Genomic DNA, 22,890 nt, shown 5'->3' with positions numbered 1-22,890 from the left:
AATAAACTTAAGTACAATTAAATCAGAAAAAGGGATTAAGTTACCGAGCAATAAAAATGAAATTTACCCCAATATCCAACTTAATTTGTTAGCATTTAATAAAAAAAAAAATTAAAGGACAAAAACAAAGAAAACATAGTTAAATCATTAAAAATCATTAAGTTACCTTAATTTGTAGTTTATTTTTGTTTTTTTAATCTCTTTTGGTCTCTATTTTATTTTATTTTTTCCGCATTAGTTATTTAGAAGGGGATCTTATTTTCTTTCTTTTGGTAATTATTTAATTTATTTTTTAGTTCCTATTTTGGGATTAGTTAATTCTTTATTTTTTTTACTTCCTTGTACGAAGTAAAAAAATTTCAACGGAAATAATCATTTTGACTATTCCCAAATCCATTTTGTTCGGCGTGCCGACTGTACGTAGTATCTACAGTAAATATCTAGTACGTACGTAAATATGTACAAATGTACAATTGTAGATAATTATCTACAATTATCTATTTTTCTTACTTTTATTTAAATCCAATAGTAACAAAAATATGAGATAAAATGTAAGTTAATACGATTTTAGCAATATAACTTGAAATTATAGGAAAGGAATAAAAATTACTATTAACTATTTAAATTAAATACTTAAACAAAAAAAAAAAAACTAAAAACAAAACATCAAAGTATTAAAAATATAAAAACCTTGAAAATAAAATATAATTCAAAACTACACGTTATATATATTTATTATTAAGTTATTTTATTTCAATTCACAAACTGAAAGTTCAGTTCTAATCAGTATAAACCAATAGCGAACTTATGAAAAAAAAACCAGAACAACTTCTTATTTTAAATAAATATCCTTTAACTACAAGTTTAATGAAATTCAAGCATTATATAATTTAAACAAATTTTGGGTTACGGCAATCTCAGAACAGAATTACTTGTATTTAGAATTATTTTAATAAATACGGTGACAAATTGATCGACTAATTGACAAATAAATAAATACTATATTCATATCGGCTTATAATTTAAAATTGTGTCGATTCAGTAGCGACTTGTGTATAGGCACTGTGGAACTAACCCACCAGGATGGTCTAGTGGTGAACGCGTCTTCTCAAATTAGCTGATTTGGAAGTCGGGAGTTCCAGCGCTCAAGTCCTAGTCAAGTCAGTCACTTTTACACGGAATTGAATACTAGATGGTGGACACCAGTGTTCTTTGGTGGTTTTTTTTTTTTTTATCCCATCCCCCTAGGACCGGACCCGCGGCAGAACCACACTCGGTCCTAGGGGACCCATTGCCTCTAACCTTCCGGGCGACCATGCCGAAGCCGGCTATGCCGTCCCCGGCACGGAGTACCACCCGGTCAGCCGGGACTAGATCTTCTCAATTACCTGCCTCAAATCAGGGCTCCCCCAAGGAGGCTTCCTAACCGGGTCTTGGTCTTTATTTTCCTGCTCAAATCAGAGGTACCCCACACGGGACTCGCTCTTTACACTACTCAGCCCAGGAGCCCCACTCACTCATCAGAAGTGCTACACCTCAGAATCGCACTCCTCATGAACGGGCTATCCTGCAACACCCAACACTACCCCACTAGGTAACATCCTCTTCCTCTTCAACTTCCTCCATCGCCTTCCTTTTCAGAATGTTGCCCACCCTCTTACCAATTAGGTTAAAGTTTCTAGGGCTATGCAACATTGCCTCTATCACATTATCCGGTGTTATGGCACCAACAATAGCCAGCACTTCCCTCCTAGCCTCCTCCCATCTAAAACAGTTAAATACTGTGTGTTCAACCGTATCGCATAGCCCACAATACCTAGACTCTGGCGACCTACTCCTCTTCCTATCACAGAGGAACTTATTAAAACTTATTAAAGAATGAAAGGCGCTGTGGAACTGCAGCAGCCCCTATTTCCACTTGATATTGTCGATAACATTTAACATAATAAGTCATATTTTCTTTAATCCTTTCTTTTATACTTATTCTTATGCTTAATGTCAGTAACCATTACCCAGTTTATGAAAAAGATACAAAATCTTTGTATGGAACTGTGTGTTTCACAGTCCAGCGGCGTGGTATTTGGCTGTTGTGCGCATACGCACACAGGAAGCTGCACTCCAGGCTGCAAGGGGGAGAGAGCACTGTCGCTCCCGCAATGCCGACCCGGCGTGTTGGTGGAAGGTAGTTATTTTTTTACTCCGAGTGTGCATGGAACGTTCCTTGTTCGTTCCCTTTTCTAGTTAAGTCGGTGGAAGGAATATGAAAGTGGTTTAGTTGTTTTTTCAGTAGTGATCAGAAGATGGCAGAAAGCAAGGGCTCTTTGATTGCCACATCTGTCCAAAATCAAGCTGGAAAGGTAAAAGAGAAGATAGTTAGTAAAAAATAATTACGTATTTGTTTCTGTGTACTTAGAAAAATTTTAATTAAGCACAGTTGGACTATAGTGTTTTTAAGCGGACATTTTATTAAGTTATTATCTAATAATGCTAAAAAATATTATCTGTATTGACATTTTATTATTTATTCACTTTGAGCTTAAAAACCGTTTTAGATTTTTAGCACGGTTTTAGAACGAATTAGAATTTTAGTAATTATTTTAACCGTTTTAGAACTTTTAAGCACTTTGTGCTTAAAAACAGTTTACCATATTCTTGAATGTGATAAAGTGTAGAACTAGTGTATTATCCTGGTTCCAGCTATTCTATTTGATTAATTTTTTCGGTTCTTTTATTTTGGAGAAAATTTTAACTATTGCCTTAAAAAAGGCCCAGGAAATTTTTTTTGGAGCAGCACTCCTACTAATTTTAGCTAGGAGTCGCCATTGTGTAGAGTATATCAAAAACGGACTGGTGTCTCTGAAGTAATGAAAAAAAATAAACATCCTTAATATCTGCTCTGCCTTAGACTTTCTTTTTTCACCCTAAGACGCGAAAGGAGAATTTTTATTAAAGAGAATTGTGACGGGAAGGAAACTTGGGTGGCTTTCGTGAACGCCTAAATGAAACACAGCGGATGGCATGAAGCCATACCATTTTTCTATTTTATTTTTTATTATTCTATTTTTTTTTTCTAAACAAAGCCTGCCAAACTTTGTCAGCGAGGGGGATTATGACTAGAGTTTTTTTGGGATACCAAGGGAGTTCTTCCAGTATATTTTATGGAACGTGGTACGACGATAATTTCATCAATTTACTGTGAAATTTTGAAGAAACTTTAGCGACCATTCAGAACAAGCGTCGCGGTGTGCTGTCATCAGTTGTTATTTTGCATGACAGCGCTCGTCCTCACAGTGGTCGAAAAACTCAAGAACGTCTGAATGAATTTCAATGGGACATTTTTTATCATTTCCCTTACAGTCCGGACTTGGCACCGAGTGATTTTCATCTCTTTAACTCACATGAAGAAATTGCTTGCGTCGCAGCATTTCGATGACAACGACGATCTTCTAAATGCTGTGAAAGATTGGCTAGGTACTCAGCGGCTAAATTTTAAGAAGAAGGTATATGTAAATAGGTGAAACGCTACGACAAATTCTTGAATTTTAATGGTGATTATATTGAAAAATAGTTAAAAGCTTTAGTTTTAAGGTGTATATAATAAAGTATTTTTATCTATACAGTTTTTTTTTTTTTTTAATTTCAGCCAAACGTAGTTTACTTTCCAAACAGCTGTATTTATTTATATAATAATAATAGTTATAATAATAATAATAATAAATGAAATAAGAGTATAACAAGACCGCAAAAATACAAAAGGAAAATTACATTAATATAAAAGAAAACAAAATTTGGAAGATGTTACTAAAGTCATTGGAGCACTTAGTATACGTTAATTGGTAATGGAGAAAATTCTGTTAGTATTTTAAAATAGTATTACAATAGTTAACATTTAAAATTTTATCATTATTTTTAGACCACGATAAAAATAGCTTTTTTACATTTTAGTAAAACAAAACCCTAAGTAACAGAATAGCAATCTACGAGTATATTAAAATTCAAAGGATCAGGTGTATTTATGCGTCGAAGCTTTTATCATTTATTAATATACTTTATTAATTATTTTTATTATTACAAATGTTGGGAAATAATTGTAACATTTTAATTAATCTATTTTTTCTAGCTTTTTTTCTAGCAAGGGGAAATTAATAAAATTACAGCTATTAGAAGTAAATATTGTGTTAAATTTTAATAGTATGAAATGTTGATTATTTATTATAATAATAATATCTAGGTGTAAATATCTGGGTATAAATTTAAACTTTTTAACTGTAAATTCCAAATATTTAAAAAAAGAAAACTAGAAAAATGTTCATCTACATCCGTTTAATCTTTTTACTTCCTTGTATGAAGTAAAGAAAGTTTTTTGATCACAAACAATTTCGGTTTTCAAATTTTAACGGAAATATCCATTTTGACCATCCCTGAATCCATTTTGACTAGTTTCGGTGTGACGTCTATAAGTACGTACGTACGTATGTATCTGGCATAACTTAAAACCGATTAGCCGTAGGATGTTGATATTTTGGATTTAGGACTGTTGTAACATTTAGTTATGCACCTCCCCTTTTGATTGCAATCGACTGAATCAAAAGTGTCCAAAAAACTTAAGTTTTTGAAAGTTAAGACTTTTCTTAACTGTTGTAATAAGCCTTCATGAGAGCTTTCCAACGATAAGTCGTACTTATTTTCATTGGTTTCAGAGTTGTAGCCAAATGAAATTTTAATTAATGAAATATTTGGATCTTACTAGGAGAAAGCACATCGGTTCGAATCCGACTTAATATCCTTTATTTTTTAATCTAATTATATTGATTTATTAATAATTCTTAACCTCTTATTGTAAAAAAAAAAATTACGATAAAATAATTCAATAACAAAAAAAAAAAAAATTAATAAATATCAGAAGTTATTAATGACATAAAATTTTATGTACTTTTAAAAATATGTACATGTAATTTAATAGGCGTATAAGAAAGTAATGTGGTGTCTACTTCAGAATTTTTCCTTTGTTATAGTAACATTAACTTATTGTAATGTGGTAGTTTGTTATTCAATAGTTTTTGAGGAAACATGTCTTTTAACTTTGTAGTGATTAATTACTAACTTTTGTTAATCCATTAAAAAATCCGATGAAGGACTGCATAATCTTTCTGACTTTGCCCTTGACAGATTTTTATTTCAAATACGGAAAAGGTTTTTATTAAATATTAATAACTTAAATATGAAATATTTATATTATAATTGCAAAAATGATTAAACTGTGCAATAAAAAAATTTGTGACCGATTTAATTATCTCAATCAAATTAAGTTTTTACCTTAAGATTTATATTATATTAATAAAATAATTGAAGAAAAAGCAATTTTTTTAATAAAATATTTTGCCTCTTAGTTGACTTCTTTGAGCGAATATTTTATCATAAAAATTATATTTCATCCAGAATATAATTTCTAAAAAAAAAAGAAATCGGGTAAAAAGTTTTATATCTTATGAACCCTTTTGTTTGACCTTGCTGCTTTGTATAATATTTCTAATAACAGCAACTACGTGCTTATAACAACGTGTTTGTAAGATGTTGTTTTAATATGTTTTACGACTATTGCGCATAGTCGCAAACATCTTACAAACACGACATTACTGCCTTATTGACATACGAATTAATGATACGAATGATGATATTGTCCGTTTTCTGATCCACTGACAGGTCTTCGTATCCCGTGTGGTAACTTCAAGCATATAGCGTTCGATATTTCTCAGTGCTATCCGCAGCTTCTGTAATAATTCATCGGTTAATTTCCGAAGTTTCGCTTCCATAGATAAGGGCTGGCAGGATGCATTAATCGAAAACTTTCTTTTTGAGGGAAAAAGGGAAGTTTGTTCTTGAAAATTAAGTCTTTTATTAAGTCTTCAAAATGCCTGCCATCTAAGTTTAACTGGTCGTTCAACTTGTTTGATTGTATCACCTTCAGCTGAATCCGTTGGCCAAGATACATATATAGTCAAACATTCGTGCTAAATTTCGACTTTTTAGGTAAACAGGTTTTCATGATATGAGGCAAAAACTGTTTAGAAATAATGTTGTGTGCCCTTCCCACCATAAATACATTCTATTTAAAAATCTATAATTAAAAATATCCAAATATATAATTTCATTGCAGTGTAGTTCAATTTTCTACGATCTTCATACAAAAAAAAAAAATTAGAAATTAAAAATTAATTTTTCCTATTTAGTAATTTTATCCAAAACGTAATCCCATCAATAACCCATAAATAAAAATTTGCCTGAGCCATTTTTTAAGAATTTATGTTGAACAATCCCGGAGATATTAATCAAAATACAGGACAACACACATACGTACGTACATTCATTCTGCTTCCGAAATTTACAGTGTCTTTTTTCAAGTTTTTTTTTGGAATCAGAGGGCAGTGAAACGTCTACATTCGTAAAACACCCAACACTGAAACTTTGAAGCGATCTATGTACATTCTGTTTATGGCTACGTCTATACTTTGAATTATTTTTTTAAAGAAGGGAATTTTTACTCGCTCTTATTGGTATATATTTTTGTACATCTATTATTTAAACTTTCATAATGTATAGAAAAAAAAGCAAAAACAGTAAATGAAGTAGATTGATGTGTCTAATAAATTTCTGAATTACCCTGTTTAAAAAAAAAAAACAGCCAAACCTTAAAATAATGTATAACTTTAAACTGATTAAAGACAAACAGTAAAAATACAAAAAAGGTTTTGCAAAATGAATTTACGTCTAATATCAAACAAAATATAGAACAGTTAAGCAAGTATGTTAATACATTATACCTTTACAAAAACTATAGTCACAAGTCCATTCTGTATGAAAATACATATAAATTGCAACTAATGTTAAAGGTTTTTGCTACAGATGGTGAAAACACACTGTCGTTATTAACTCAGTAATTACTCTTAGTTGCTTTAACATTACATATAACTTGATTTTATAATAAGCTCATCCTTACTTTTTGTTCTATTTCTTTCATGTTCCTTTTATTATTTATTAAGAACAATCTGTATACAGTTCTTCTTACACTTTAAATCGTTTCTTTTTTTACTGATCTACTGTTTATCAATAAATTCAAACAAAATGGTACACAATAATAAATTGAGAATGTGACATTTTCATTACATAAAAAAATCATACATGTTAGGTACCGTGCAGAAAATGTAGTTTAAGATAGTTGTTTTCCTGAAGTATTTTTTTTCGTTCATTACCGCCTGCTATGGACCACGCTAATATTAATTTGTTTCTTTTTACATGCTTTTTTTTAACTCAATTTCGTTCCACGGATAACGATTCTACAGCGTTACTCATGAGCAGTAGGTGGGGAGAAGTGCACACATGCGCAGAAATTGGAGAGAAGTAATACATATGCGCGGTATTTATGGGTAATACACATGCGCAGAAGGTGGAAAGGAGTAGTAGTAAATATGCGCAGAAGCGCATAAAAAATAAATAAATCTTTATAATATTTACTTTACTAATAAACCTGTGTTGTTTTATAAACGTTTTTCATTTCCTATGCCAAAAAATATAAAATAAAAAAAAATTATAATATGTTTCTCTATAAATAAACGATAATTTTGTTTTCAACAAAATAATATGTATGCAGTTGTCTATTTTCGCAAGACCACAGTGAAAAACATGGGGTGCGCTTTCATATTCAATATCTACATAAATTCTTCAAATAAAACAAACGTTTTGATACAAAATGGAAATGATAGTTTCTATATACAATGTCTAGTAAATCTCTTTGGATGAACCAAATTTAAGGTGAAAAATACTACTTACCTTCGTTGGATCGTGGGGTGTCGAGAACGTCAGTCATGCATGAGGGAGCATGGTGGTCTATACCTGATGATTTGCACCCAGCCAGAGACAATATTTATCAGAGGGAAGTAACAGAACTAACCGTCTCGAAGCGGCGTCTTCGGCGGAATTGACAGCGTTTCAGAAGGTCAGAAGGTAAGGCTTCGTTACTGGCAATTTTCATCTTATATCTTAAGACTTCTCCCTTTAGATAAAATAATTCCCCTAAGAAATGTGTTTTCACACACACACACACACACACACACACACACACACACACACACACACACAACACACACACACACACACACACACACACACACACACACACACACACACACACAAACACACATAAATACTGTGAGGGAGGGAGGGAGAGAGAGAGTGAGTGAGTGAGAGAGTGAGAGAGAGAGTTAAAGAGAGCGCGAGAGAGCAAGAGTGAGAGAGTTAGAGAGAGCGCGAGAGAGACTAAGAGAGACTGAGAGAGAGAGAGAGAGAGATCGGGATCGTACAGTCGATGTTTTAAGGTACCTCAGGAAATTTCGTCCAGATTATCCTGATTGCTAACGGTTATAAGAAGTCGTGATGTGAAGTCGGCGTTGTAGTGATGAAGAATCACATTTCTGATCAATCGGCTGACGGTGCTTTTGTTTCTGTAAGTGGCTTACAGAAACCCGAGAGCCAGAACTAGTACGTACCATTTATAGTGCAACGGTTGTGGAAAACACGACGTGCAATAGGCCTTCTGGTCCAATAATATAACTATTTGAATAAATGGAGATAATTTTTTAAGTTCAGCTTTATATTATATCTAGTGAATAAGAAATAATTTTACCTATATTTTACTTAGTAATTTTACTATACATTTATTTCATTAATATATTTTTACATATTTTTTTTTTTTAAATAGTAATGAAAAGCACAAGCAATTATCCTAAAAGTTATCGTTGTAAATGGAATTAGTACATTAGTGCAAATTTATTATTTTCTTTAAAAATGTTGTGTTTTTGGTTTTCTTTCTCGAAACAAAACATACATTAATATTATTGTGAGGGAACGTCCACTCCTTCCTGCTAATACACACTTGATATCTACGTTATTTGACAGGCAAGCCCCTACGTGTGAATTCCTACTTGTGTGTTAGTGTATTCTACCAGGTACGTGTAACTTTTGTTCGATACTCGCCCGTCTCGCGACCCTGTGTTGGTGTACACTGTGGAAATGTAAATGAAAATGACATGTGTCATTGACCTATTCCTACCTAACCTGATAGGGCGGTTCCCCACGATAGGGGACTCGGGCCTCATCGGGAACCCCCCTGGATCTTGAGAACAAGCCGAATTTTTCGTCTGTAGCCTAGGTGACCCTCCCCTGCGGAGATAACCTTCCCGATCCTAACGTACGTTTAAGCTGAGGGGATGCATGCGCTTCCCCTCAACTTCGCCTAACTTGTTCGTGTTGTGTTTTTGGCATAATAACAGGATCGGAGCGGAGGTCCCCTCTGTAAAATCAACTTAAAATTCATTCCAGTAACAAAGGCAGTTGTACGTGTATAATCTGTAACTCCTTTTAGAGTAATGAAAATTTATTAACAACGTTTCTCTAGAAACAAATTAATCTATTTTTATTTGATTTTTATTTTATTGTTAAGAAATTATTTAATAATTTTAATAATTCTGGGACTATAAATTCAGTAATTTCTTCCCCTATTCATATCATTTTAATATTTGACTTCCATCAAAACTTTTAAGCCGTGCAGTCATATAGTGGAAAAGATCCATATACGAGGTTATTTTTTTAAGATCCGATCGGTTACGAAATTAAAAGCACAATGAAAATATTTTTTTTTTATTTGTACCAAGTACTTACATAGTTACCCTATTTTTCTACATAGTCGCCACTCCGATTTAGACGTTTGTCGTAGCGTGGTACCAACTTTCCAATACCCTTGTCATAGAACGGAGCCGCCTGTGTTTTCAGCCATGTTTCTACACTGTTCTGCAGCTCGATGTGTGTGCGAAAATGTTGTCCTCCTAGCCAGCGTTTCGTGTGAGCAAAGAAGTGAAAATCGGATGGAGCTCTATGGTGAAAGTGAAAAGTCCGGGCTCTATGGTCGGTGATCAAACACTTCCCAACGAAATCGCTGCAGGAGCTTCTTTGTTTCAGCTACAGTGTGCGGTTGAGAATTGTCATGGAGAAAGACAATGCCTGATGCCAACATTCCTCTCCGCTTGTTCTGAATTGCCCTTCGTAGAGGTAGAAGAGTCACGTAGTATGAGGCTGCAGTGATGGTTGTGCCACGTTCCATGAATTCCACCAAGAGAACTCCATTCCGGTCCCAGAACACAGTAGCCTTCTCCAACTTTCTGTTGGAGAAGGTTCGCTTGAACTTCTTTGGTTTACTGGGAGAATGAGAATGCATCCACTGTTGGGATTGTTTCGAAATGGACCCATGTCTCGTCCCCTGTTACAATTTTGTTCAAAAAATCTTCTCCTTCATTGTGGTAGCGCTGGAGAAACATTTGGGAGGCGTCCATTCTCATTGTTTTGCGATGGTCGAACAGCATCTTGGGAACCCCTCTCGCACAGAGTTTGAGGTACTGAAATCTCTCTTACTGTAGTGTAGAGACCTGTCCGTGAAATTTCAAGAAACGACTCACTCAATACTGAAGTTGTGAACCGATGATTTTCTCGAATTACCTCATCCACTTGCTCAACGATATAATCGGTTGACACTCGCTTCCTTCCCTGACCGCCTGCATCATGAAAATCTGTACGTCCTGCTTTAAAGTTCTTGCACCATTGTCGCACTGTGCTGTCACTCGTTGAAATTTCACTGTACACAATAATTAATCGTCGATGAATTTCAGCTGCATTACACCCCACAGAGTGAAGAAATCGAATTACCTACCGCACGCACTTCACACTTGGCGGGAGATTCTATTGTTGTAAACATATTTACGTGCTAGCTGTGTGTTCAGAACTAAACGAAGTGACGCGGCGTGATTGAAGACCATATAGAGATGCTGCGCAACACACATGCGCAAAGGTTCATCCGATTTTTGCGCGGGCTTTTATTTCGCGACCGATGGGACCTTGAAAAACACTATCAAATTATTGAGTTTTTTGGAATAACATTTTTTCACTTCTATGTATACATAGAAAGGAAAGAGATATGTTTTTAGGTGATCTGTCACGTAGTAAAAGTCATCTCTGATAACAGGAAAAGCATTTGTAAGAATAACAAGCTACCCTTGCTAGACTTATAAGGAAAAATGATGTGTGCAGTGGTTTCCCGTTGCCTTTTTGACCAACTAAAGGCACAGCAAAAAGTGTAATATTTCATTATTTATAAGTTACATATCGTTATTTTTTTTATCGCTACTTAATTTATCTCCATTGCTTCTCCAGTTAATACGTTTTTTTTACGAAGGAGTGTTTTTTCTTGTATTCATGAAAATTAGAACACTTCATACAAAATTATACCTTACAATTAAAAATGGTTTAATAGTCTCCTTTTTCAATTTCAAACTTCGTTGATAATGATAAACACTTTCTGTCGGGGCATTTGATCCTGGTAAACACGTGAAGAGCTGAAATATACTGCAATATTTCATTCCATTTTCATCAACGGGTATCTCATTATTGTTCACTTCCTGAAGTTTTTATTTCAAATGCTATTATACGGAAAATCTATCCGCTACTACTTTAGATTTGACTGAACTAGAGTAATTCAGAGATTCTTTAACTTCATTCCCTTGGTTTCTTAAAAAAACGTTATCCATCGAATGACGTAGAAGATTCATATCTATTAGTAATTAATACGTTTGTTGGGAATTTCAACAAAATATCCTTTTTTTATTAGCAAATAGGAACGCTAGTAAAATAAAAATTGATCTTCTGGATTTCTACACTATTTTGCGTGTTTATGTTAATGAATATGTGGGATCACCTTGTAGTCGTTACGTTTGAAGCAATCTGGGGAGCTGGTGAAGGAGAAAAAAGTAATTTCACTATAGATAGGAAATTGTACAGGAAATTCTCTTACATTTCGAATGCTATCGATGAAGATTTACTAGATCAAGTTATATGGTTCTTTTTACGTTTGGAGATTTTTATGATAACACTGAAAGATAGGTGCAATAAATATTGACAATTCAGCTGGTGCCGAACAAAGTTAAAAAAAGGAAGTTTTTCAGCGTGTCAAAACACGCACGAGATCGGCGTAGTTGGAATCTTTTTAAAGAAGAGAGGCTACTCAGGAGAGTAAAATGTAGAAATACAAGTATCTAGAATAGAGACTCAAGTAATTGCAATAATTTAGGTTCAAATTTGCGGTCGCATATCTATTATATTATTATTATTATTATTATTATTATTATTACGTTCAAAATATTAATGATTCTAGGTTTTTTCTCTTAATTATGATCTTTCACACAAAACTTCTCAAATGCTACTATGTTGTAAAGACCGTTTTATTGTAAAAAGAATTTATTCTGAAAAATTTGTAAATATATTTTATTTCTCTTAAACTACATACCTTACACTATTACTTCTCTATATAACCGCCACGTGAATTAAGACATTGATCGTAGCTATACACCAGCTTCAATATACCCTCGTCGTAATCTTCTGCCGCCAGTCCATTTATCCACTGATTAACAGCATTTCTAAGTTACCCGCGAATTGCTTACCACTCAAAATGTCTTTAATTTCCCAAACATATGGTAATCAGATGGTGATCGTAAATCTCCCATCCAAATGTTTTTAGTAAATCACGTGTCGGACCCGCAACATATATACGTGCATTATCGTGCAGCAGGACGACGCCGTCGGTCAGCCGATCACGTCGCCGATTTTGAATGGCGCGCCATAACTTACATAGGGTTTCGCAATAGACTTCTGCATTTATAGTCGTTCTACATGGTATGAAATCAATCAGCAGTATGCCAAACCGATCCCAAAAAAGTGCGGCCATCATGCGTCTAAATGGCTGTGGCTTGACCTGTTGGTTGGTGATTGAGGATGACACCATTCACTTGACTGCTGTTTTCTCTTTGGCGTGTAATACGAAATCCAGGTTTCATCGCCGGTAACAATTGAATTATGGAACACATCACATTTTTCTGTGTAGCGCATCAAAAATTCTAAAGCAGATTCCATTTGGATTTTTTTGTGACGTTCTGTTAAGGCGTGCGGTACCCAACGCGCACAAATCTTTCTGAAGCCTAAATGGTCATGAAAAATGCAACCAATAACAGCTCCTGAAACATCAGGAAAAAAAAGGGTCAGATCGGAAATCGTTTAGCGACGACCTTTTTTGATTTCATCATCGACGCGTTTCAACAAGTCCTTGGTGATTATGGAGGGCTTCCCCAAACGTTCTTTATCATGTACGTTAATTCTGTTATTTCTAGACTTTCACATCATTTTCGAACGTTTCTTTCATTCATTACAGTATCACCGTAAACAGCAGCGAACTGCCTATGAATTTCAGCCGTTTTAACGTTTTGATGGTTTAAAAAACGTATGACTTCACGTATTTCACAGTCGACGGCATCATCGATTTTCCTATTCATGAGGTTTCGGCAATATAGGCACAGTTGTATGAGGTCTTACCACTGCGTGAAATGTGGGGAGGGCCTTCGGAGAGCTAACTGTCCCAAAAAGGGCAGGAGCACTCCTGAAACCTGCTCCTTCTGGCAATCCAACCATCCGGCAAATTACCGAGGCTACAGAGTATATCAACAGATATTGGAAAGGAAGCGTAAGCGAAAGGCGAATTGAAATTCGCAACTTTCTCCAAGAATCGAACCCGCTACCTATGATAAGAACTTACCTTCGTTGGATCGTGGGGCTGACAGTGCTTTTGTTTCTGTTGGTAGGTTACAGAAACCCGAGAGCCGGAACTAGTACGTACCATTTATAGTGCAACGGTTGTGGAAAACACGACGTGCAATAGGCCTTCTGGTCCAAAAATATAATCATGAGGAATGTAAGTTAACGAATGCGTTTTCGCCTTTACGATGCAAGGCTCTCCATTCCTATGAAACTATACGAGCCGATTTCGACTGGGAAGAGTATTTACCCATATCTCATCATTTCAAATCTTGAAACCTACCTGTCACAGACTTTGTGGAACTCTAGGTGCTTTGTATTAATGGAATGAGCACTTTTATTTCCGAAGTAATTTCTTCAATCGTAGAATTCCGATCACCTTCAATAAGGTCACACAGTTCGATCGATCTTGTCATTTATCACACTTGACCTTGAACGCCTACTGCGTTTCATTTTCTAGAGCTTCTTGCCCTTCTTTAAATTTGCTGATTCAGTTGCAGAATTCGGTACATGACGTCATATCCCCAAACTACAAAAAAAGGTTAGTAAAAATGTCATAGATTTGAGTCCTCATTCTTGAGATAATTCTCGGTAATAACAATTTGTTCTGACAAGACGCTGCTGATCAGAAATACGGAAGCTGAGACTGCTGGAATCTTTAGTCTCTTCTTACATCTCCCTTTGTGCTAGCTCCCTCATGCTCATATACGAGCCTTGAAGATAAAGTTCATGTCCTGTTTGAAGGGGCTATATTCGGTTTATATTTGACTCTCGTACTTGCAGTTTAAAATGATATTTGTTATTTACATAAAGCCTGGTGATCACAAGCATATCACAACCCTATCACAAGCATAGGTATCTTTCGTTATATTTCTTAAGCTATTCAGGTGCGTCAAATTTGATCAGTTCTGTAAATTTAAAAAAAATTCCTGGTACTGCGCTAGTGCGCAGTACCAAAAACTACCAAAACCAAAAACTAAAAAAATTTTAAAGAAAATAATAAATTTGTACTAATGTATTAATTGCATTTACAATGATAACTTTTAGAATAAGTGCTTTTCATTACTATTATTAAAAAAAAAAAAGTGAAAATATATAAATGAAATATATCTTTAGTAAAATTACTAAATAAATTATAGGTAAAATTATTTCTTATTCACTAGATACAATATAAAACTGAACATAAAAAATTATCTCCGTTTATTCAAATAGTTCTATTTATTACTATAAACAATTACTCATGAAAAATACCTAGTTGATGTAGAATACATTTACGAATAAATTAGCAAAATGTGTATTACAAGAAACTTCCTTTCACAGCTAAGCTTATATTACGTCTAGCGCACTGTACAAAGAACTATAGTACTAGGAATTTTTTTTAAATTTTCAGAACTGATCAAATTTGACGCACCTGAATAGCTTAAGAACTATAACGAAAGATACCTATACTTGTGATATATCACTAGGCTTTATGTAAATAACAAATATCATTTTAAACAGTATGTACGAGAGTCAAATAGAAGCCGATATATCTCCCCCTCAAATAGAACACGAACTTTATCTTCAAGGCTCGTATATCACCATGAGGGAGGTGACGCAAAGGAAGATGTAAGAAGAGAATGAAGATTCCAGCAGCTTCAGCTTCCGTATTTCTGATCAGCAGCGTCTTGTCAGAACAAATTGTTATTACCGAGAATTATCTCAAGAATGAGGGCTCAAATCTATGACATTTTTACTAACCTTCTTCTGTAGTTTGGGGATATGACGTCATGTACTGAATTCTACAACTGAATCAAAAAATTTAAAGAAGGGCAAGAAGCTCTACAAAATGAAACGCAATAGGCGTTCAAGGTCAAGTGTGATAAATGACAATATCTATCGAACTGTATTACCTTATTGAAGGCGATCGGAATTCTACGATTGATGAAATTACTTCGGAAATAAAAGTGCACATTCCATTAACACAAAGCACCTAGAGTTCCACAAAGTCTGTGACAGGTAGGTTTCAAGATTTGAAATGGTGAGATATGGGTAATTATTACACTCCCCAGTCGAAATTGGCTCGTATAGTTTCATAGGAATGGAGAGCCTTGCATCGTAAAGGCGAAAACGCATTCCTTAACTTAAATTCCTCATGATTAATTATATTTTTGGACCAGAAGGCCTATTGCTCGTAGTGTTTTCCACAACCTTGCACTATAAATAGTACGTACTAGTTCCGGCTCTCGGGTTTCTGTAAGCCACTTACAGAAACAAAAGCACCGTCAGCCGATCGATGAGAAATGTGATTCTTCATCACGACAACGCCGACTTTACGACATCACGACTTCATATAGCCGTTAGCAATCAGGATAAGCTGGACGAAATTTCCTGAGGAACCTTAAAACATCGACCGTACGATACTGATCCTTCTAAAATTTGTGTTTGTTTGGGTTATTGAAAGAAGCAGTGAGAGGACAATGTATGTAGAAACTATTATTTCCATTTTGTATCAAAACCTTTGTTTTATTTAAGAATTTTTGTAGATATTGAAAATGAAAGCGCACCCCAGGTTTTTCACTGTGCTCTTGGGATAATAGCAATTATAAATAAAAACTTCAGGAATTGAACAATAATTAGATATACCCGTTGATGAAATTGGAATGAAATATTTCAGTATATTTCAGGTCTTTTCGTTTTACCTGGTTCAAATGCCCCAATAGAAAGTATTTATCATTACCAACCAAGTTTGAAAAATGAAAAAGGACACTCTTAAACCAATTTTAATTGTAAGGTATAATTTTGTATGAAGTGTTCTAATTTTCATGAATACAAGAAAAAACCACCTTCGTAAAAAACGTATTCACTGGAGAAGCAATGCAGATAAATTAAGTAGCGATAAAAAAAATAACGATGTGAAACTTATAAATAATGAAATATAACACTTTGTGCTGTGCATTTGGTTGGTCAAAAAGGCAACGGGAAACCACTTCACACTTCATTTTTCCTTATAAGTCTAGCAAGGGTAGCTTGTTCTTAAAAATGCGTCTCCTGTTATCAGAAATGACTTTTACTTCGTGTCAGATCACCTAAAACCTTATTTTTTCCCTTCTATGTATAATAGAAGTGAAAAAATGTTGTTACGAAAAAATCAATAATTTGATATTGTTACAAGTAAATAAAATTTTCCAAAATTCTGCGCATGAAGAAAGACTAGTTTACTTTATTTTATATAATTTTTTGAGAAAAAAATATACTAATAATAAAATAAAATGAAAGAAATAAGATATAATTTTTTATTTACGAGGGTTATTTTTATTTCAACGTCCGATCGGTCGCGAAATCAAAACCCACGCAAAAATCGGTTGAACCTTTGCGCATGTGTGTTGCGCAGCGTCTCTATATGGTCTTCGCGTCACTTCTTTTAGTTCCAAACACACAGCTAGCACGTATACGTGTATATAACAATAGCACTTCCCGCCAAATGTGAAGTACGTGCGGTAGGTAATTCGATTTCTTCAGGCTGAGGAGTGTAATGCAGCTGAAATTCATCTATGAATAATTAATGTGTACGGCGAAACTTCAACGAGTGATAGCAAAGTGCGACAATGGTGCAGGAACTTTAAAGCAGGACGTACAGATGTTCATGATGCAGGTGGTCAGGGAAGGAAGCGAGTGACAACCGATTATCTCGTTGAGCGACTGGATGAGGTAGTTCGAGAAAATCATCGGTTCACAATTTCTGTATTGAGTGATTCGTTTCCTGAAATTTCAAGGTCAGGTCTCTACACAACAGTGAGAGAGATTTCAGTACCGCAAACTGTTTGCGAGATGGCTTTCCAATATGCTGTCCGACCATCGGAAAACAATGAGAATGGACGCCTCCCTAACGTTTCTCCAGCGCTACTACAATGAACGAGAAGAATTTTTGATCAAAACTGTCACAGAGGACGAGAATGGGTCCATTCCCAACAGTGGATGCATTCTCATTTTCCCAGTAAACCAAAGAAGTTCAACCGAACCTTCTCCAACTTTCTGTTGGAGAAGGCTACTGTGTTCTGGGACCGGAATGGAGTTCTCTTGGTGGAATTCATGGAACGTGACACAACCATCACTGCAGCCTCATACTACGTGACTCTTCTACGTCGACGAAGGGCAATTCAGAATAAGCGGAGAGGAATGTTGGCTTCAGGCATTGTCTTTCTCCATGACAATGCTCAACCGCACACTGTAGCTGAAACAAAAAAGCTCCTCCAGCATTTTCGTTGGGAAGTGCCCGATCCATCCGACTTGGATCCATCCGATTTTCACCTGTTTGCTCACACGAAACGCTAGCTAGGAGGACAACATTTTTGCATACACATCGAGCTGCAGAACAGCGTTGAAACATGGCTGAAAACACAGGCGGCTCCGTTCTATGACAAGGGTATTGGAAAGTTGGTACCACGCTACGACAAACGTCTAAATCGGAGTGGCGAATATGTAGAAAAACAGGGTAACTATGTAAGTACTTGGTAAAAATAAAAAAAAATTATTTTCATTGTGGTTTTAATTTCGTAACCGATGGGATCTTGAAAAAAAATAACCTCGTATATGGATCTTTTCCACTATAGAACTGCACGTATTAAAAGTTTTGATGGAAGTCAAATATTAAAATAATTTGACAAGGGGAAGAAATTACGGATTTTATAGTGCCAGAATTATTAAAATTATTAAATAATTTCTCAACAATAAAAATAAATCATGTAAAAATATATTAATTTCGTTGTTAATAAAACGTTGTTAATAAATTCTCATTTCTCTAAAAGGAGTTACAGATTATACACGTACAACTGTCTTTGTTACTGGAATGAATTTGAAGTTGATTTTACAGAGGGTACCTCCGCTCCGATCCTGTTATTATGCCAAAAACACAACACAAACAAGTTAGGCGAAGTTGAGGGGAAGCGCATGCATCCCCTTAACTTAAACGTACGTTAGGACCGGGAATGGTATCTACGCTGGGGAGGGTCATCTAGGCTACAGAAGAAAAATTCGGCTTGTTCTCAAGATCCAGGGGGGTTCCCGATGGGGGCTGAGGCCCCCTATTGTGGGGAACCGCCCTATCAGATTATGTAAAAATAGGTCAATGACACATGCCTTTTTCATTCATAATTCCACAGTGTACACCAACACAGGGTCGCGAGACGGGCGTGTATCGAACAAATGTTACACTTACGTGGTAGAATACACTAACACACAAGTAGGAATTCACACGTAGGGGCTTGCCTGTCAAATAACGTAGATATCAAGTGTGTATTAGCAGGAAGGAGTGGACGTTCCCTCACAATAATATTAATTTATGTTTTGTTTCGATAAACGAAAACCAAAAACACAACATTTTTAAAGAATATAATAAATTTGTACTAATGTATTACATTTACAATGATAACTTTTAGAATAAGTGCTTTTCATTACTATTATTAAAAAAAAAAAAAAAAGTTAAAACATATAAATGAAATAAATCTTTAGTAAAATTACGAAGTATATTATAGGTAAAATTATTTCTTATTCACTAGATACGATATTAAACTGAACATAAAAAATTATCTCCATTTATTCAAATAGTTCTATTTATTACTATAAGCAATTACTAATGAAAAATACCTAGTTGATGTAGAATTCATTTACGAATAAATTAGTATAATGTGTATTACAAGCACCTTCCTTTCATAGCTATGCTTATATTACGTCTAGCGCACTGTACAAATAACTATAGTACTAGGAATTTTTTTTAAATTTACAGAACTGATCAAATTTGACGCAACTGAATAGCTTAAGAACTATTATGAAAGATGCCTATGCTTGTAATATTGCACTAGGCTTTATGTAAATAACAAATATAATTTGACAGGATGTACGAGAGTCAAATATAAGCCGATATATCCCCCTCAAATAGAACACGAACTTTATCTTCAATGCTCGTATATCGTAAATAGCAAATCAGCTGATTTCGAGTCGAGAGTTCCAAGATTTATATCCTAGTAAAGGCAGTCAGTTACTTTTTTTTTCCACTCTACTTCCCTGGGTAGGTCCGACTGGTTGGTATTGCGCCACCCAGGGGAGTGTCTGGTAAACTCTAACGAGCCTCTCCGCCTACCGGCTGAACGTCCGGCATGGCAGGTCGGCTCGCCGGTGTCAGCTCTTTTGAGTGATTTTCTGTTTGCCCATTTGGAAACCTCGAATAGCCGTAACGTGGCACCGGGTCTTTTTCTTACTCTTCTTCGTCATCAGGACCTATCTAATCCCTTGGAGTCCTCAGTGGATCATTGAGAACGACACACCTCAGCGTGCCGTCTCTCACCACTGAGGCTGTTCACTCTACCCTATTCTACACTAGTAACCTAGTCGCCTTTCATCTATATCCTACTCTGTGTTAATACTGCTACTATAAATTCCGTAACCTTCTTCCAGTTTATTTCTCTCCTCAACATGTGCTCTAGGACCTCTGCCGGGCTCATACCTATCATGCCACAGTTCCTCCTTTTAATTGCACACCTCTCGCAGCAGAAAAATGTGTGTTCTACATTGCCAATTCTCTCACAGTACATACATTTTGGACCTGGCCTTCTTCCAACACGATGGAGGTACTCATTGAAATTGCCATGACCTGTAAAAAACTGCGTGATATGATAATTTAACTCACCATGTTTCCTGTCTAACCATAGTGCCAGATCTGGAATCAGCTCCTTCGTGCGTCTGGCTGGTCCATCCTCCTGCCATCTATTTTGCCATCTATGTCTAAGTCTATATCTTTTGCTTCATTTGCTTCGAGGCCTTGCGCCCTCTCGGCTCTATTTAGGGCCATTAAGTCTATTGGTGGCACCCCAGACAACGCGCACAACGCCTCATAGGAGACCGTCCTGTAAGCTGAAACAACCCCCAGCAACAGCCTCCTATGAGTACTAACCAGTCTGTTCAAATTTCTTTTAACCCTGACTTAGTGCCACCACACTGGTACTGCATATAACATCATGGATGTCACTGTGGACGCTATCGCCCTTCACTTAGAGGGTCTTGGGGCTCTCTGCGAAGACATTATTATATTCAAATTCTTAGTCATCTGTTCACCTCTGGCACATATGTCTATTATATGCTGGGTGAACCGGCAATTTCTCTCATAAGTCACACCCAGGTATTTAATCTTTTCGACCTCTGTTATTTGTTGGTTTCCAATTTGAATGGCCGGACGGTCTAAACTCCTCTTCCCTGTGAACATAATACATTTACATTTCTCTATTGCCAGCTGGAGTCCCCTCTCTTTCAACCAATTATCTATCGTCCGTAACGTGTTGTTAGCACTCTCTTGTACATCGACAGTTGTTTTACCCTTGATGAGTATCGCCAGGTCATCGGCATAGGCAATTACTTGTACCCCATCCTGATAGTCTAGTCTTAATATCCCATCGAAGGCCAGTATCTAGAGTAAGGGTCCCGGTACAGACCCCTGTGGCACACCGCCATAAATATTGAAACGAAGGCACTCACTCTGCGTCTCCACCAAGCATTCTCTATTTGAGAGGTATTTCCCTACCTGCCTTCTTAAATAAGGACTGATATCTTTTTCCACTAATGCCCTATTTATTGATTCCCACTTGATAGAACCGAATGCATTTTTTACATCTAAAGCTATGAATAGGGGAATACGCCTCGTTCTCCATGTGCCGCTCCTAGTGTCCTTAGCCCAGTCGATCACCTTTGTCACCGCCTGTCTCGTCGAACGACCCTTCATGAATCCAAACTGATTTCCACTAATGCCTATTCCTTCCTCAAGTTCCTTAAAGATTTGGCCAGCGAGCATCTTCTCCACTACGTTCCCCATGGTATTTAAAAGATCTGGTCTGTATAAAGGTTCTCCATTGTCATTTGTGCCTTTGGGGAGGAACACCACCCTAGATTCCTTCCAGATTCCTGGAAATGTCTTGTTTTCTAATCCATGGCTGGCAACATCAAGCATTTCATAAGGAATTCTCTTTATCAGCCCTTTAAGGAGTGCCGCTTGAATTCCGTCTGGACCCGGGCTCTTCCTATTACCCAGTTGCGCTACAGCCAAGTGCAGTTCAGAGAACGTGAAGCGTCTGGGTTCGTAATCTACAGTTTCCTGCAGTTTCTACTCTACCGGGAAATAGCTCATTAATTTGTTGTTCTACCTGCTCATTATTTAATACGGGCAGACGCCTTCCAAATTGCTTAGTGATTATTTTGTATGCCTGTCCCCAGGGGCCTCCGTCTAACTCCTCGAAGAGTCTGTGCCATTGTTTTTCTTAGACATACGAATAGCTTTGTTTAAGGCCCGTCTGGTCTCTTTATAAGCCAGAGATGCCTCCTCGTACTCCTGTCCGCCTCGCATTCTGAGTCTCTGCTTCCTTCTTCTGCGTGGTTGTAGGAGCCCTTTCAGTGTTTCAATCTCCATATTCCACCAATACACTGAGTGTCTATTAGCTTTTCTGTGAGCAACTCTGCCCATTTCTTGTCTTATAACGTTAGTCAGGGCAACTGGTGTCAGATTCTCTATGTTGATAATCCTTTCGGCCGTTCTATCGATTATGATCTCGATCTGTTCCGTTGTAAAACTACTATAGGGTATTTTCTCTCTAGTCACATAGTCTGAGCCTTTTATGGTAATCATAGTGGCATGATGGTCACCCGCCACATCATGTGGTAACACTCGCCAGTCCCAGTGTTCTCCATCTATCTACTCCATCTATCGTCTGTGATTGTTAAGTCCAAGACTGACGAGTGTCCTCTCGCCTCATATGTAGGGGTGCCATCATTTACACAATGGCAGCTAACTGCCCCCATCATATCCGTAAGGATCTCACCTCTGCGATTTGTGTATGCGCTCCCTGCTGCAATCGCTTTACTATTGAAATCACCTAGAATAATGACTTTCTTCCTAGCGTTATTTACTACTCCTTGTATTATGTCTATTCTTCTAGTAAATTCATGTATGTCACAGTTTGGAGACACATAGGCACCAATCGCTAGTGTTGAATCCGACTCCACCGCCAACATGCCTCCAGATCTGGACGAAACTTTTTGGGATGGATTTATAACTTGGGATGAGGGATGTAGGACGAGTGGTTCAGAAGTTATTATGGAACAAAGAATTCCCCAATAAAAACTAGTCTAAGGACTTAGAAAAATTTCACTCGCATAACTACTAGTATACGAAAACATTTCCTAAGT

The 22,890-nt window shown here is 36.2% G+C and overlaps 1 protein-coding gene across 1 annotated transcript in view; it reads right to left on the bottom strand.

The window, feature by feature from the left end:
• The window catches only part of LOC142329503 (cyclic nucleotide-gated cation channel subunit A-like), a 448,759-nt gene extending 427,101 nt beyond the window's left edge, over positions 1-21,658 (bottom strand). Inside the window, exon 1 of the mRNA XM_075374177.1 lies at positions 21,398-21,658. Within this exon, the coding sequence (XP_075230292.1) occupies positions 21,398-21,658 (261 nt within the window). The remainder of the gene's footprint in view (positions 1-21,397) is intronic.
• Positions 21,659-22,890: the final 1,232 nt, after the last annotated feature.

The sequence above is a fragment of the Lycorma delicatula genome, chromosome 8 (genome assembly GCF_047948215.1).
Source record: "Lycorma delicatula isolate Av1 chromosome 8, ASM4794821v1, whole genome shotgun sequence".
Classification (NCBI taxonomy): domain Eukaryota; kingdom Metazoa; phylum Arthropoda; class Insecta; order Hemiptera; family Fulgoridae; genus Lycorma; species Lycorma delicatula.
Note: the sequence above shows the minus strand (reverse complement) of the source record. Positions and strands in the feature narration are given on the sequence as shown.